At 47.9% G+C, this 17,854-nt stretch overlaps 1 protein-coding gene across 2 annotated transcripts in view; it reads left to right on the forward strand.

Annotated features, from left to right (window-relative positions):
• LOC308508279 ((E2-independent) E3 ubiquitin-conjugating enzyme FATS) overlaps window positions 1-17,854 on the forward strand; it is a 194,262-nt gene that overhangs the window by 132,286 nt on the left and 44,122 nt on the right. For both annotated transcript variants that reach the window (XM_081074718.1, XM_081074719.1), the window contains exon 4: window positions 1,350-2,466. In XM_081074718.1, the coding sequence (XP_080930844.1) occupies window positions 1,350-2,466 (1,117 nt within the window). The remainder of the gene's footprint in view (window positions 1-1,349; window positions 2,467-17,854) is intronic.

A 17,854-nucleotide genomic window follows, 5' to 3' on the forward strand; every position in this document is an offset into this window, starting at 1 on the left:
CATCGAATGTAGGGCTTTCCGCTCCCCCATCAGGTGAGCAGCCCCGTGACGCTGCTCCCATTTCTCAACGTGTGCTCCCAGATCACATACATCAGCATCACAGGGATGTTGGTTAAACTGCAGATGCCTACCCCTCTCCCCCCCAACACACACAGAACCACAGAACAGAACCTCTGGAGCCTGGGGAAGCTGCCATTGTAAAACTGCAGGTGACCGTTAGGCACCTCGGAGCTTGAGACCTGCTGCCCCTGTGCTGAGAACCAACCGCACCTTCGGGCCCCCGAGGTGAAGGCTGCAGGGACTGGGGGTTGAGTAGCTGCCAGTATTATTCTGGATCCTGTGCAGTTCATGCAAGGGCTTATCTGAAGCACTAGACTAATGAACGTCAAATGGGGGCTGGGGCCCGCAAGCATGTGCCAGTGCTGGGGGCCATTCAGTGTCTGTCTTCTGCCGCTCTGCCCATGCACCCGATGAAAGCAAAGCAAAGACAGAAGACACTCTTCTGCCTGCTCTCAGCCTGCTTGCGTGCTGTATTAAAAGTGCCAGCACATTGTTTTGGACACACTAGTGATTTACTGTTAGGACATACGACCTGCGGATGAGGAAGTCTGAAACCCCTTGACCGTGATATGGACAGAAACCTGCGTTTCTGCAGCAGAGCATCGAAAAGCAGCTGAACTGTCTCAGTCCTAACCCCCACCCCACCCCATTCTGATAAGTGATGGTCGTGGTCAGCGTGCCAGTGGGGTCGGCTGTCAGCCTTGAAGATTCGTTGCTGTTGTTTTGCTCTCTGGGATTTGACCCCGCGAGGGCAAGCATGGGGAGCCACACTGAATTCCATCTAAACCGGCAGACGTGGGGATTCCTCTGGGGAGTTGGAGACCCAGGCAGGGAGGGGGGATCCCGGGACTCAGGCTGCTGTTTCCATGGAGAAGCGCTGACTCACCTCCACGTGAGCAGGTGCCCCAAGTCCCGCCCTCCTCCAGAATTGTGTCTGCCCTCCCCGGGAGGCTGTGAGTCTGTGTCAGGCACTCCTGGGCCTGGTGGAGGTGCTTATCGAAATTGGATGATCCCCATCGCACACAGACCATTAAATAAACTAGAAATAGACACCTGTCAGAGACAAACCAATTCCCCAGGCGGAGAAATGTTTCCAGGATGTCTAATCGGTTCACAAACAGATTGGGTTTCCTGCCCTTCCGAACAAATGCTCAGAGGTGGTGTCGGGTGTGTGGCCAACGCCTTGGACGGGAGTGTCAGGGACAGCGTCCTGTGGGCCCTTGAAAGAGGGTTTTTTGTCTGTGGTACAAGGGACGGCTTGAATAATTGCCATCTGTTTCCATTCGCAGGAGACTCTGGCATCACAGAACACAAAAATGATTTCATCCATAGTCATCTCACAGCTGATTGATGAGAATAAATCAAAGAATGGGGCCGCCTTACCTGTGTCGTGCCCGCTGGCTCAGCCTCACACGTGTCCCATGAGGCGGTCTCTGGCTAATCGCAGCGGAGTCACCATCGACAGGGCGTTCGCCTTCCTTCCGGGCAGATCAGGAATTCCGACGTCGCCAGTGGGGGTGCGAGGACTGGAGACAGAGCCGCCCCCCCGAGAGAAGTCCTGCAGCCGCCCCCAAAAGGGATTTGCATCCATCACCATCACCGCCAGGCGCGTGGGCTCCCCAGCCAGCACCCTGGTGTGGGGGGCTAGGCGAGACCCACGTTGCACCAAGTGCAGGGCCCAAGGCACACTGCTCGGGGACCCCTCTGCTCTGGCCGGTAGTGCTGACCCATGTCAGCACAATGGACCCTTCGCTTGCACGGAATTCTCCAGAAACAACTCTGTGATGAGACTGACATTCCCTGAGGCCCATGCACGGCTGTGTGAGGGACACGAGTACTGGGTCCCCAGTGTGGACGACAGACAGAACAGGTTTTCTCCAGGCACCCCGCAGTCAGGAAAGAGCCCACTGGTGTTCAGCTCCTGCGTCCATCTCAGGGTGTCTCAGCAGTGTCCGAATTCCATCTACTATCTGGACAGGTCCCTCTCTGTCCCCATTGAGCCACCTCAACTGGCGGGCCCTAAAATGCACAGATCTGTCCTGTCGCTCAACCTAAATTGCAGTTCACACAGATTGACACCAGATGGAGTAGATGGCACAGCTAACGGAGGGCCAATAGGCAGCACCCTCAAGCCAGAGCTCAGGGAGGGAAGCCAGAGCCTCCTGGGTCCGCACTGGACCCCGAGCGTGCAAGAAAGTTTCTTCAAGGGAAACCCGTCGTTGGGGCGGCTGCATCTGGGGACCGGCTCATGTCCTTGGAGTGGCTCCCCTCCCGTGGAGAATACAGATGGAGAGACTCACCAGGTGACTATAAGGAAGGACAAGGACGACCATGCAGCTCGTTGTCACACTAGCCTTCGCGCCAACCAACTGTCCATTCACATTCCTGGCTGGAGTTACACGGCAGGTGAGTGACCGCCCACCCTCAGGAGGGGCCGCCCAGCCCAGGGGCTCCCCCCTGGTCGGTCAGGTCCTCTGTAAACGCCCTGCCGGGGCAGGTAGTGAGTTTCTTGTCTATAACTTATTCCAAGAAGTGATTCTCGATAGAGTTGCTTTATCTGCTCAGATTGCCTAATTGCGAGCTCGGTGTGGATGTCTGGACGGGGTGTGTTTTCTTGTATGATCCTTTCGTGGATTGTGAGACACTTTCCCTCAAAGTTTTGTTTCCAACAATACTTCGAGATCATATGTAGCAAGTGGGAAACGATAGCCCTCAAATCAAGTTATTGATAGTTTAGGCGGCCACCATCCCAAACAAGGTGGGAAGAACTAAGAGCCGTCACCCCCAGAGGTTTTGTCTCCCTGCCCCCAGCATCTGCATATCCGGAGGTGCCCAGAGTGCTACCCTTTTCACTTTTCAATCAGAGAGTTGGTATTTATGGATTGGCCTGAGGAACCTATTCTCCACATCCCCATAATGGAGTACATGTATGTGAGTATGTGTGTGTGTGTGTGTGTGTGTGTGTGTGAATGTGTGTGTGCGTGGTAATTATGGCACAGTTTCAAAATGAGGCAAACTGGGGACTCTCTCTATGTTAAACAGCAGAAGCAGCAGTTTTCTGTTTCCTGGGTTGTATTTTCGGGGGCAACTTGGCCAGAATCTGTTGCTGTTTTGATCATTCCCAGGGCCAGCCAGAATTCCCAAAGTCAGCTGACCCCGGCCTCCCCTCACCTCTCCTTGGAGGTCAGAGAGGGGAAAGCAGACCTTAGGTAGAACTCACAGTTCGTTCTTTCTCTGTGTCAACTTCCGATTTTCTGCTTTACTTGCTGCAAGAGGCTCTGGTTTATGAATTAGTGACTTTTCACTTGGGGAGAACATTTAAAGATAATAGTAAAATTGAAAAGGCAGCATATGCATAATAATTTTACAGTGCTATTTTTGTCCATTAAAGCTTTATTAATTAATAAAAACGACTAAAATATTCTAGAGCTTTCATGTGTGTAGAAATATTAAATGATGTAATTAATTAAACGAGCATTTGTGTTAAGTGCTCAGATTTTTAAGGCAATTTGACACAGCTTTCAGATTGATTAGACAGTTGAAATGCCTGAGTCTTACAGACGTATTATTGCAAGGAGGAAAATGTAAGCAGCCATCAGTGTTGCAAAGGTGGGCCTCACTCTACTATTTAAAGGAGTTGCTGAAGCCAGCCACTTCCTTCCTTGCAATAATTCCTTGAGGAAGGTTCTGGAAATACATGACCTACGTTGTTGTAAGCTCATCTTTGTCTTGATACCTTGTCTCATGGTGTGAAATGATAATTTGCATCTATGGCACTTGCACCAAAGGATCTTTAAAAATCACTGGAGCCAGGACTCACCCATTCATCTCAGAGCAGAGGGGCACGAGCAGAGATATCCCCGCCCCCAACTTATTTTTGGCTTTGGTGCAGAGGAGATTTTTGACTGTGACTGTCAATGAGTCCTCCTGTAACTGACTTTCTTAGGCAAAGAGTATGAGTGAATCCTGCTTCCCACAGGCTGACTTCCCTCAGGAGAGCTTATGTCCCAAGGGCTCACACGTGGAGCAGAGTGGCTCTACATCACGTGGCCTCATGCTGCCATTTAAGGAAAGAGATACTCGCAGAGCCCCAATCCCCTTTTTCAGAATTGCTGATCTATTATTTTCAAGTGCAGTGAATGGGGCCAGGCCGCACTAACTCTCAGAGTCTGTTTCCTCATTGCGGTAACTGGAGAAAGAGGTGGATTTGGTGTTCTCGAAGGTCCCTTCAAGCGTGAAGAAATTTCAGCTCTATTTGCCTGACGTGAAATCTGTGAGGGAAAGAGGCTTCCTGTGACTCTGGGTCCCTTAGTCCTGAAGTTCAAAGCCACAGAACCTCAGGCTACCGTTGGGGGCACATGCCTCAGACGAGTACAAATGCACACACACACTCACACAAACACATCCCGGTACTTTCCTGCTCCTGCCCTCAGAAGCTAATTCGCAATGGAATGCGTTTCTTCCCAGGTGACAAGCACTGTGCTTGTCCACGTTGTAGAATTCCTGCCTGAATTTTACAAGCACAACCACCACTGTCCGTGCTGGTGTAACCCGCACAACCCTGCAAGAGGCAGCTCGCTGACCTTCAACCTGACAAAGCGTGTTAGTCGTAACGCAGTGCTCTCCGACACTGGGGATGCTCATTCGAACTCCAAGGAATGGTTTGTGCCCTCCTGTTGGAAACTGGAATCTTGTCTGAGGCGTCTTGACAGCCTCCTGTGGTGACGCACGCCCTTAGTGGACCTCAGACTTCCTAGTTTATGAACCTGGTCCTTTTTATCTGAAGGATTCCAAAACAGCACGTGCACAGCGTCCTCTCTAGCTGGCTGACTGACATTCAGCTGCAAGGTGGGTGCAGTCTGGGAGATTCTGCAAATGGAAGCAAGGTGATCTTGGTTCTAGTTCAAGGTCGTAAGACAGGAAGTCCTACGAGTTGCGATCTTCAATGAGCCCCCAGGACACACCCCCAGAAAGATTACTAAGATTAAGGGAAACAGGATAGTAAGAAACACTGTGCCGTATGGATAGGCCGTGTCTCCCGGGACGTAGCATTCTACCAGACCCAGGGTACCTGCTGTCGTTTCAGGGCTGAGGATTTAGGACTGGCTCCCTCTTTGCTCATCTCCTCTGTCCCTGTAGGCTTGTTCCTTACATCTCCACCGTTAGTAAGCATCCTGCCAGCAGCTGCCAGATGGGCATTGTACAAACTCCAGCTCCTACTATAAGGAAGAGTTTCATCATCGTTACTGCCACTGCTGCTGTGTCATCACCATCATCACCCTGTCAATAACCATCGCATACACTGTGGAAATCCTTGATGCCAAGCCCCGGGCTACAGCCATTGTATCCATTACTTTGAATCATTCAAACCATGCTGTAAAGAGAATATCATTATCCCTATTTTGTAGGTAAGACAAACAAGGCTTGAAGATTAAATGATTTATCCAATCCATGTGGCCATTAAGTGCCAGAGATGAGAACAGTTCCGTGCACCTGGCTCCTGCCAAGCCCTTCTCAGTGACAGCCCTAAGCAGAGCAGTTTGGCTGGTGGGGACCCCCCACCCCCAATGTGCATGATAGCTATCAGACGTGATGTTTGAAGACCACTCTTGGATGTAAGGAGTAGCACTAGTATTTGATGGCCAGCTACCCTGGTAGAATCTATTAGGACGGCGAGCTACACAGCATTTCTAACTAAATGTAATGAGCCATGTCATTTGATATGGTTAAAACTTACTAGCTCAGAAATCCTTCCCAGCCTGAAATCCCGTTCTTTGTGGTGTGGTATGCTATGGCATATACAGCATTGATCCCAGCGGTTCTCTCCTCGCTCGGTATTATATGCCTAAAACAGTATTGACTTCGATATATTACTTGTAGTGAATTTCATTTTGCATCTTTGGCCTGGAGCTGAAGCTTCCCCAGTTCTCAAACCATCCAGGCAGATGGAACAAAACCACCTGATTTTGGAGAAGAGACTGATGAGTACACTTTTCACCCACATCTATTAGCCCCAAACATTGAGGTTCTACGGCGGACCCTCTGTCTTGGAAGCCCCAGGCAGGGCATGGCCTTCTGGTGACATTGGGCTCGGACATCTTCGGTGAAGTTTCATCTCACTAGTGATCAAAGACGTGAATGACCAGAAAGGAAGGAATCCGAAGGGGTTTTCCTGCCAGCACATCACGTGCGGGCTGTGTCTACTAGCGTCCTGACACTAGACTCTCACCCATTAGTAGTGAGTGACGTTTATTCCATGAAGGAAGAACGCATACCACTCAAGGGAAGACTAGATCACAGACTGTGCCTGTGTGAAGCCTAACGGGGAAGTGTGCCTTCGACTCAGCTCCCCCAGTCCCATAGGACTATAAACTGGAAGGCCCAGAAGACATTTGAGGAGCCCTTATTTTACAAATGTGGTTTTTCTTTAATGATCCAGAACTGGAACCAGCAAGCTTTTTTTTTTCCGTTTTTGGTAAAGGGCCAGATAGTAATTAAATTAGGATTTGGGGCCAGACGGTCTCCATAGCAACTACTCAACTCTTCTGTTGTAGAACAAAAGCAGCTACAGACAGTGCATAAATAAGTGAGTGTGGTTATGTTCCAATAAAACTTTATTTATAAAAACAGGCAGTGGGCCAGATGGGTCCTGCAGGCTTTAACTTGCTGACGCTGATTCATCCATCCTCCAAGACAAACTTGACCCTGTTTGCCAGTGCTGCATGTTGGATGCTCTGGAAATTCAACTCTGAGATGGAGTTTAATGGGCATTTATTGGGGAGTGGTCTTGGGAATGGTGGCACCCGTGGATGTGAGGGAAAGAGAAGGAAGCAGGACTTTGCAGGGGTTAGAGTTGCTCTGTGATGCAGTCTTAATGAAGGCTGGAGGGAATTCTAACTTTGGGATGTCCCTTCAAAGTTATTCTGAGTTAAGGCAAGGGGGCTGGACCTTTATACCCCTTGGCGAGGGGATGTGACCTTAGCTCCCTTTGGCCGGCCAGCTGCCATCCTTGTGGTGCAGTGCCAAGGATGTGTTCCTGCAGAGGAGTCCCAGGAGCTGGTGGAATAGACCCTTCATTCCCGAGGGATGTCTGAGTGCCTCACATTTAAATACTGTTTCCACTTTGTGATCCCATAATTCTCTAAAACGAGTCAAGGTTCTCGCCTGGCTGGACCTGGGGCTGTGGGGTGGAGGGGTGGGGTATGGACCTTGGCACCTGCATAAAGAGGACAGTGGGGACTCCTGCTCTCCCACCTTTGACATTTATTCATTCACTCAACACTAAATATTATACAGTTGTCCAGGAGAGGGAGCGGCCACGTAGACCTGCATGGCCGTGGTGCTGCGGGGTGATCAGATTTCTGGGCGAGGTTCTGAAGGTAAATCCCAAAGTGTTGTCAATAATCAGATGTCAATAATCAGACATCTGACTGATACCCTGGAAATCAGTCTGCATTGTAGACTGTGGTCGTGTTCTAAGCCTTTAACAAGGGAGGCCTAATTTAGAAAAGGGAGGTGGTCGAGAAGAGCTTTCTGAGGGAGGGACTTGTAAACTGAGTCTTAAAGCAACAGTAGAAGGACAGGCATGTGCCAAAAGCTGAAGGCAGAGAGCTTGGCACTTTGGAGGAACTGAGAAGGCCAGTGTGCCTACAACATAGCAAGTAGCGCCATGAGGCTGGAGGGGTGACCGCGAGCCATGGTTAGGGTCAAGGTTAGGGGCTTAGAGGCAGAACAAGGGTTTATATACAATTGTATCCTAAGTGCAGTTGTGTGTGCTGTAATGTCTACCTTATTGACATAATGTACGCTTTAAAAAGATCACTCCTGCTCTTCAGAGTGTAAGCGCTCAGAGAAGGTGGGGCTATTGCTATGTGTAGGTGGAGCCCTGTTGGAGGCTGGGGAGGCAGGGAAGTAGCCTGATGCTGGAATTGACCAGCCTTGGTCATCGATGAGGTTGGGAGGAGGGAACAGAGAGGTGGCAAGGGTGACATCTGGATTTCTGGCCGAGCACTGGGAAACTGTTATTTTTTTCTTTTTTATAGACATTTTATTTTTCATTTTTCAGTTTTAGATTCATAGCAAAATTGAGAGGGAAGTACACAGATTTCCCCTAGCCCCCTGCCCCCTCACCCCCCCACACACTAATAACCTCCCCCCACTATCAACATGCTGCAGCACAGTGGTATGTTTGTTACAATTAATGAACCACATTGACTCGTCATCACGGGGTCGAAGGCCATCATTTACCTTGAGGTCCACTCTCGGTATTATACACTCTCTGGGTTTGGGCAATTATACAAGAACGTCCATCTACCATTGTAGTTTTGCAGAGTATTTTCACTGCCCTAAAAATCCCCTGGGCTCCCTCCATTTATCCCTTTTCCCACAACCTCTGGAAATTACTGATCTTTTTACTGACTCCTTAATTTTGCCCTTTCCAGAATGTCATATACTTGGAGTCATAAACATGTAGCTTTTTCACATTGGCTTCTTTCACTTACTAATAATCATTTAAATTTCCTCCATGTCTTTTTTTGTGGCTTGAGAGCTCAATTCTTTTTAGTGCTGAATAGTATTCCATTGTCTGGATGGACCACAGTTTATTTATCCATCACCCACCAAAGGACATCTTGGTTTCTTCTAAGTTTTGGCAATTATGGATAAAGCTGCTATAAACATTTGTGTGCCGGCTTTTGTGTGGACGTAAGTCTTCAGCTCCTTTGAATAAATATCAAGGAGTGTGATCGCTGGATTATATGGTATATAGACTATATGTTTAGTTTTGTAAGAAACTGCCAAACTCTTCCTAAGGGGCTGTACTATTTTGCATTGTCACCGCCAATGAGGGAGAGTTCCTTTTGCTCCACACCCTTGTCAGCATTTGGTGGTGTCAGTGTTCTGGATTTTGTGTGGTGGTATCTTGTTTTAATTTACATTGCCTGATGGCATATGATGTTATCGATATTCTCCTGGCTATCAAATTAATACATTATAGGTGGCCATGAATAATAAAAAGCAGAACATAAAGCTCTGAAATGCTTATTGTTAATATTCTAGCATATCTTTTTCCATTCTCTTTCTGCGCATGTCTACTTTTTATTTTAAATAGTTGAGATCCCACTACATATACAATTTCCTTCTGGGTCTCTGCCACTTAGCACCATTTCATAATATCCGAATAATCTTCGTGCATACTCATTTGCCATCTGTAGATCTTCCTTGGTGAGATGTCTATAAAGGGCTTTGGCTCATATTTTATTCAGCTTGATTGTTTTCTTATTGTCAAGTTTTAAGAGTTCTTCATATATTTTGGATAACAGGGAAGAAGGTTTTTTTCCACATGGGTGGTATGTCAGGACGAGCAGAGAAGGTCCTGAACGCATTGGGACAAGTTATGTGTGAAGTGTCAGTGGGATAGCAGGTGCAGATTGCAAGCTGGGGGTTGGACCCATGAATATGGAGCCAAAAAGAAAGTTCTAGGTTAGAGTTATGGTTTGGGGAGCCTTCTTCCTAGAGTTGGTGTTTTATGCCACAGCAGTGCTTGAGAACACCCAGGGAGAGAGAAGGACAGGAAGTGAAAAGGACCTACAAGTGCTAATATTTAGAGGTCTGGCAGGGGCAGCAGCTTTTCAGCTCAGGACTAGTCCTCCCACCTCTCCAGCTGTGGCTTTTGTTTCTGAGGCCATGCTCTGTGACCAGTTACTTCACAGGTTTTACTGCATTTACTCCTCCCTCAAAGTCCACGGGATAAGTACATTATTTTCCTTCATTTTCCAGGTAGGGAAACTGAGATACCAAGACGTAAAGTGATTTGCCCAGGCCTCACTGCTAGTTAGGTGGGGGCGGGCCAGTCTTGACACTCATGATCTGGCTGGGTTCCCATGGCCTCCTGACGGCACATCCCAGGCCACTGGTGTCACCTTCCTGCTCATCGTAATGGTCCCCTCACCTCTGGGACCCCAGGCTCAGAAGTTTGAATTGTCTTTGAACTCTTGATTCCCTTACCCATGATGCCACAAGTCAAAAGTCAAAAGTCTCTTATGTCCATCCATCTTTTCCATGTTCACTGCCGCTGTCCTCATCAAGCCTTTATCTTCATGAAATTTTTATGCCCAAATGGATTTATTTTCCTGACTACCAAATTAATACATTGTAGGCAACCAAGAATAATAAAAAGCAGAATAAAAGCTCAGTATTCTGAAATAATCATTGATATTTTAGTATATTCCATTCTTTTTCTATGCATGTCTGATTTTTTTCTTTTAAATAGTTGAGATCCAGGGGCATAAGTACTTTCCCTCTGGGTCTCTACCACCTAGCACCATATCATAAATATTTCCTGCTATTAATAGTACTTTACAAAGATAACTTCTAATGATTATGGCATGATTTTACAGATATATCCAAGTTTACCTATTTCTTCATTGTTGGTCCTGAAAGTTGTTAGTCATTTTTCACTTTTTGAAGTAATATGAATGTGAACACTTGGCATTTAAGGCTTTTCTGTATTTTGGATTATTTGCTTTTGAAAAAAAATCCTTGAGGTGGAATATTTAAATCAGAGAGTATTAGCCTTTTTAATGTTCTTCATACGATGTCAAATGAGACTCCAGGAAAAGCCTACGTGACGGCCCTTTCTGTATGAGCTTGGCCAAGATTACATGTCAATATGCAAATCTCTGCACATTTCCAGATGAAAAATACTGCTTTGTTTTGGTTTGAGCTAGCATCTCTGCGATTGCTAGGAAAGGGGAGCATTTTGCTTTATGGTTCCTGCTTCTCCAGAACCCTGACCTTGGCCATGGGTGACTCGGTGGCCCCCTACCCGCGTTGCCTCCTCTCTCCTCAGCAGTATCAACATTTGGGGGTACATCGTTCTCGGTTGCACACTGTAGGATGTTTAACAGCATCCCGCACCTCTACCTACTAGGGGCCAATACCCTCCCTCCCACCCGTGACAACTGCGAACGTCTCCAGGCATTACCTGGGTGGGAGTGGGTGGGCGGAGCTACGACCAAAGCACTTTTCATGGAGAACCGCTGGCAGTACTGTGCCCAAGCCTCCCGACAGCCCCCTGTGATGGGAGACCACGCTGCTCAGCAGTCCTCACTGCCCACCACTGTGACTGAGCTTCAGTGCATCTCCCCAGCCTCATCTCTCAAGTATAAGACTCCTGGGAATTTTATAGCCTTGCAATGCAATGTATGTGCTAGGTCATCGGGGTCATCTTCTTCGTGTCGACAGCATGTTGCTGAGGTCAGGACCCAGGTCTTTTCATGGGCACTGACCTCTCCATGCCCAGCTGTGGGTGCTGGGGCACAGAGCACTGGCTTAGGACCTGTGCTTGGCAGAGAACAGGCCATTCTGATGACCCAACAAAGCCTTGCTGATGTCAAGGTCACTCAAAAGCTTGTCGCCTTTTCTTTTTCAAACCACCTCTCCCCTTGGCCATATCCCACACCTCTCTGCCTAGGAAAGAGTGGGGAGCCATGTAACATTCACCATCCAGAGGTAGGTGGTGAAAAATAAAGGGAAAACTATAGCATTCCCACTTGGTTTTAAAATTAAGAGGGGGTGGGAATCTGAAAATACTGTTTTTCTCTAAGAACTCAATAAGAATAATCAAGTGTTGTCATGGAACAAGTTTATTTTCTTCAGATGGTCAAATTCAATGCCGATAAACAGAAGATACATGAACAGTGTTGCAAAAATAGTTTGAATGTTTTTGGTGTGTGTAACTCACAGTAAGGCTTGGTGAGACTGTATCCTTTCTGCCATAACCTTGAATGTGACGTGAAGACCATTCCAGAGTCTTCTAGTCTCCAGAGGTTGGTCACATCAGCCACCCCAGCTGTCTGTACTAAGAAAAGGGCTTTCTTTTGTCTTTCCGAGGGACTCCCTCAGTTGTATGAAAGGGTTATGTCCCCACATTACTTGGAAAACAGTCATTCTAATGGGCGATTCACTCAAGTTTGCCAAGTATGGAGTGAGAGAAATGGACTCAAGGCCTGTAGCAGGCTGATGAGACGATGGTTGGATTTGTAAATTGAGGAATTTCAGAGCAACCCTTTACGCGTGCTTAAGAAGAGTGACCATCAGGGTGACCGAGCAGAAGCACCAGGATTTTGGGAAGGAGACCCACCTCAGTTTCAATTAAAACTCTGCCAGTTGCTGACCTGTGTCCTCTAGGGGGTAATTTACATGAGGAGTACCAAGCTTAGTGGGAACTCAGTACATTTTGTAATCATCATTAGTCTTCAGTTTCATCTGAGCAGTCGGTAGGAAATCACTTTAGACATGATTTTGGAAAGAGGAAGTGATAATAGCATGGTGAATCCTGTAAGAAAAAGCATTTCAGATATAGATGACCCTAAGAAAAAGAAAAAAACTAATAATCTGAGAAACAGGTGGTGTGTTTAATTCCTTTGGCTTGATGTTTTCTTTTTTGTTTTTGTTTTTTGCTATTTTCCCAATTATCTTAAAGCAGAAGCTCAGCTCTTTCCAAAACGTGTAATTTTATTTTTGTTGATACCGACAAACATTGGAGAGACCCCCTGTGAAATCATCTTAAACTATGTTGTCCAAGGAGTTTGTTGGTAAATGCAGAAATCTTGTAGACATTGCCATCGTGGGGTCATTTCTGTCCCATGTTCAGTCATAGCTGCATGAAGCCATTACTGTGGGTGAAGTGCCACAGCTCACAGTGGGGCACGCTAGTGACCTTACGTGGTTCAACAGCTGTTATCAGAGAGTATGGAAAAGGTGTTCTTCAGCAGGGAGGGCATCAGACTCATCAGGGATGCTTTATTCAAAGTACCTGTGCTGGATCTACCTACGTACCTACGCTGAGTACCTACGCTAGAATCTGAATCTGTGCCTCCCTGGTAAAGAGCCCTGTTGGAGGAGGTAGGGGATGGAAATAATTTCTCTTCCACCTAAGTTCTCTCTGGGGCTCTTCTAACAAAAGATATATATTTCGCAAGAGAAAAACAAGCAAGTCTATTAACATGTGTTCTGCAGGTGTACACGGCAGCTACCCAGGGGGAAATGAGTAACTCAAAATGGTGGCTTAGAACCCTGGCTTACACAGCATCGTCAACAAAGAATAATCATTTTGTGGAGAAATGACAGGATCAAGGAAAGCAGTTTTAGGCATCCAAGGTCAGCAAAGTGAAAAGGTAAACACATAAAAGGACACTAATGGTGGACGAAGGCTAGTAAAGTTAGTAACGTTTATGTCAGTTCCTCTGGTGTCTTCTCCAGCTCGTGGGGGCTAAAGTTGGTTCCAGTGATTAAATAAATTCTGTTTTTCCTAATAGAGAAGAGAGAAGGGACACCTTTGTAAATTTATATCCTGCTTTTAGGCAACTAGGGGGAAGACAGAGAGCTTTCCTTATATCTGCTGCTTCTCAATTGGCTTCACCTCAAAAAAATCCTTATACCAAAATGGCATATTTTGGGGTGGTGTGTTCTGCGCCCCTTCACGGACAGTCCTGTTCTGGAGGACAGCTTGTCCCTTCTGTGCATCTTGGTGCTCAGCTATTTAGGGGTAGAGGTCAGACTCTTCAAGGTCCCCAAGAGGTCCTGGGGCAGATGTGCAGGACAGGTGTTCTCTTTGCTGGAAACACAGCTTTTGTCATTGTGGGGACAAAACCCCAAAAAACAGTTTCCAGGCTCTCGGCCTCACATAGAAAGGTGCTGGCTCGGGTAGTAAATGGCCATCAACTGTGATCAGATGCCAGCAGCTGTGGCTAGTTGGCCGTCAGCTGTAACCCGTAAGCCATTGGCCACTAATATAACTGCTGTGGCTACGCTAGCAGAAAAAGGAATGGGGGCTAGCAAGAAGATGGTGGCTGGCAAGCGCGGACTGCTGTTAGGCAGATTATGTAGATCCTGCTCCCTGTGTCTCCAGCCCAGACGCCAGGGAGAATATATTGGTTTGACTCCCCTACTTATGGCTCCGTGGGTGTTCCTTTTTGGCCTTACCGTGTCCTGCATTCTTGGGCGGGGAGTGGGAGCTGAGACCCTGCACGACAAATGGCGCAGCGAGCAGGGTCCCCTGCGTGACACATGGCGTAGTCGGCAGGATACAGTGCTGGCCAAAGCTTTCCGAAGGGCAGTGGAGCAGTTTGTGCCTATGAAAGCTCAGTCTGAGGAAGACCAGGAGGAGCAGCTGCCGGAGAGCTCGATTCCCGTGGAGGGGTGGAAAAATGTGGATGGTTCCCCAACCAGCAGAGGCCGGAGAAAGCAAAGGTTGTTGCCGCCCTGTGGGCTGGGAACTGCTTGCTGAGGAAGCCCAGATGCGGGACTTGTCCCAGGAGGAAACGCTTGCTGAGTCTTCCTTGGGAGATGAGGGTGAGGTCAAGGTCATCCCTCACCCCCAGGACAGCCCTGGCGAATGACTATGGACTATGGGGAATTGCCTTCCATCCCTAATTTAATGGACGCTTGACTGTTTGGGAACATACCATCATGTAGTGGGACTGGTTGATGTTTGCTTTTGTGTCTTGACTGGCCGCCATTGATAATATGTAAGCACCTTGATGTGAGCCGCTGTTGTTCCAGCACGGTACCCCGAGAGGCACAGAGAGAGAGTGGCAGTGCCCTGAGAGCCCTGGCTGTGTCCAGGAAGTCTGGCTGTGTCCAGAGAGAGTGGCAGTGCCCTGAGGCCCTGGCTGTGTCCAGGAAGTCTGGCTGTGTCCAGAGAGTGGCAGTGCCCTGAGAGGCCCTGGCTGTGTCCAGGAAGTCTGGCTGTGCCCAGAGAGAGTGGCAGTGCCCTGAGAGGCCCTGGCTGAGTCCAGGAAGTCTGGCTGTGTCCAGAGAGAGTGGCAGTGCTCTGAGAAACTCTGGCTGTGCCCGGGGAAACAGGTGGTACCCTAAGAAGCCCAGGAAGTCTGGCTGCGCCCAGAAGTACTGTGGTGGTGCCCTGAGAAACCCTGCCTGTGCCCAGAGAGCCTGGCTGTGTTCAGGATAGTGCATTCACCTCCAGGCTCCTTGCACAGGGCCCCTCGCAGAAGACGCTTGTCGCGTAGATTGTGAGGCGAGACCCTGTAGGGGTGGAGTGTGGGGACAAAACCCCAAAAAACAGTTTCCAGGCTCTCGGCCTCACATAGAAAGGTGCTGGCTCGGGTAGTAAATGGCCATCAACTGTGATCAGATGCCAGCAGCTGTGGCTAGTTGGCCGTCAGCTGTAACCCGTAAGCCATTGGCCACTAATATAACTGCTGTGGCTACGCTAGCAGAAAAAGGAATGGGGGCTAGCAAGAAGATGGTGGCTGGCAAGCGCGGACTGCTGTTAGGCAGATTATGTAGATCCTGCTCCCTGTGTCTCCAGCCCAGACGCCAGCGAGAATATATTGGTTTGACTCCCCTACTTATGGCTCCATGGGTGTTCCTTTTTGGCCTTACCGTGTCCTGCGTTCTTGGGCGGGGAGTGGGAGCTGAGACCCTGCACGACAAATGGCGCAGCGAGCAGGGTCCCCTGCGTGACAGTCATGCTCTTATGAACAGAAGGCAGGCTGCCGCAAATGCCTGCCCTTACCCACTCTTGATTCATGTGTTAAATGCCCCGTAGAAACATCCAAACTCGTAGTCCGGGTGGGGAGTATGTAAGTTGGGCCATTAAGTGCTGCTTGTCTATAGATTCAGAAGTTGGAGATGAATGCTGCAAAAAATCAGTTCTCTGTCATCATTTGCCCAATGGGTGGAAGCATTTGCATCTGAGGACTGTATCACTTTGGTCTTCTGTAGAAGTGCTTTTGCTTTCACTGTGCTGTGACGTCGTATTACAATCCTACATTAAGGATGTGGGTCATTCATTTATACCATGTTATTTATCTGCCCCACAAGAAAAACACAAAAAACCTCCACCCTCCCGGTTCCTAGAGTTGGGCATCTGAGCAACTGGTGCTTAGCCCTCAGAGCATTTGACCCAGGCAGCTCCTGCTGTTCCTCCTCTGACATCGTGTGTTGGAAAATGCAGGGCTAACTCTGAGACCTGTCTCTTGCAAATACACAGAATCTTATTAGGTGTTCTGGCGTTGTCTTGTCTTTTCTATGCATAAATAAATCAGCTAGCTGAAATGAAGGTGTGGAGACAGGGCCCCAGAAAGCAGTTTCCAGGCTCTCGGCCTCATGTGGAGAGGTGCTGGCTCGGATAGTGGATGGCGGTCAGCTGTGGCTGGTTGGCCATCAGCTGTAGCCATTAAGCCATTGGCCACTGATATAACTGCCGCGGCTACGGAGGGGAGCCGAGGAGAGTGAAGGAGGAGACTGAAGGAGAGTAAGGAGAGTCGAGGAGAGTTGGTCGGTTGGCAGCAAAGCGGACAGCAGGTCGCACGTCGTGTAAACCCAGCCTCCAGTGAGACCAAAGTGGTATGACTTCCCTACCTATGGCTCCGTGGGTGTTCCTTTTTGGCCTCACCGTGTCCTGCGTTCTTATGTGGGGAGTGGGAGCAGAGACCCCGCCAGACGCCCCGCACAACAGAAGGGAAAAAAATTATATAGTTTTACTTCAGATCTGCTCCCTCCTTGGGCAGGAAACTAAATTGAAGACCCAGGCTGGCTGTTGAACAAGATGATACACAGTCTGTGGTGTTTTAAGAAAATAGAAGCTTTTCGATGGTAGTATTGATCAGATGGCATCCTGTCCCCACCCTCATAAATGTGTGTGTGTGTGTGTGTGTGTGTGTGTGTGTGTTGGGAATCACTAAGAAATCAATAATGGTACAATACTATTAACTGAACTGCAGACGTTATTCAGATTTCACCAGTTTTTCCACTAATGTCCTTTGTGTGTGTGTGTGTGTGTGTGTAAGACCAAGTGACCCTCTTCAATTCAAAAAATGATAACAAAGGAGCTGTGATGTGGAGCAGGAGACCCAGCCAGCAAAGTTTGGGAGGGCTGGTCCATAAAGCGCACCGAATGTCACAGGGCTGTACGTTAGGGAAATGGCGCTTACCTAGACATCGGCGGCGAAGTTGTGCTGATGTACTCGGTGTGGCAAACCCCAGCGGGGTTCTGCCAGCTGAGAGCCCACCTGGGCTGGAGGCGCGGCTGATGGCACCGTGGTTTCTCTCCAGGTCTAACTTCGTCCATTAAAATGTTGCTTAGTAAAGGGCGTAAATGTGATCAGGTCTTCTTCCACCTTTCTTTTCTAATGTTTTTCTCCCCTTATTGCTAAAGTAAAATGTGCATTGTGAAAATTAAAATGCAGATAAGCAAAAAAGAGGAAAATGAAAAGCAACTGTGACCCCAACACCCACAGATAACAGCACTGCTAGTATTTCAGTAGCTTTTCCCTAAAGATTACTTAGTACTTCTCAGATATGCACCAGTCTTTTTCTTTATTCTTTCTTTCCTTTTCTTAACAAAAGGGGGGTCATGGAAAACATGGAAAAAAAGCCTACTTTTTTTCTCAACAACAAAACGTGAAATTGCTTTTCAGGTCCTGCAACCATCACATGGCTACACAGACTTCTGCTGTATAGATTTACCTAAACTATTTTTTAAACATCCTTGTCGAATAGATAGTTTCCATTTTTATAACAGTGTGTTGATAAACGTCCTTGTAAGGGAATCTTCATAGGCATTTTATGTGATTTCTGTAAACCAGATTCCTAGAACTTCTGGTTCAAGTGATAGGCACAACTTTAAGGCTTTTAATATAAATTTCCAAATGATCGACTATGTCAGTTGTATCAATACTCTATTAACTCATAAATACCAGCTTCCCTGAGCACGCACAAGCATGGGGTATCGTCATCACAAAAATTTCCATGTCATTTTGGTAAG

Source organism: Rhinolophus hipposideros (assembly GCF_964194185.1).
Source record: "Rhinolophus hipposideros genome assembly, chromosome: 15".
Taxonomy (NCBI): Eukaryota; Metazoa; Chordata; class Mammalia; order Chiroptera; family Rhinolophidae; genus Rhinolophus; species Rhinolophus hipposideros.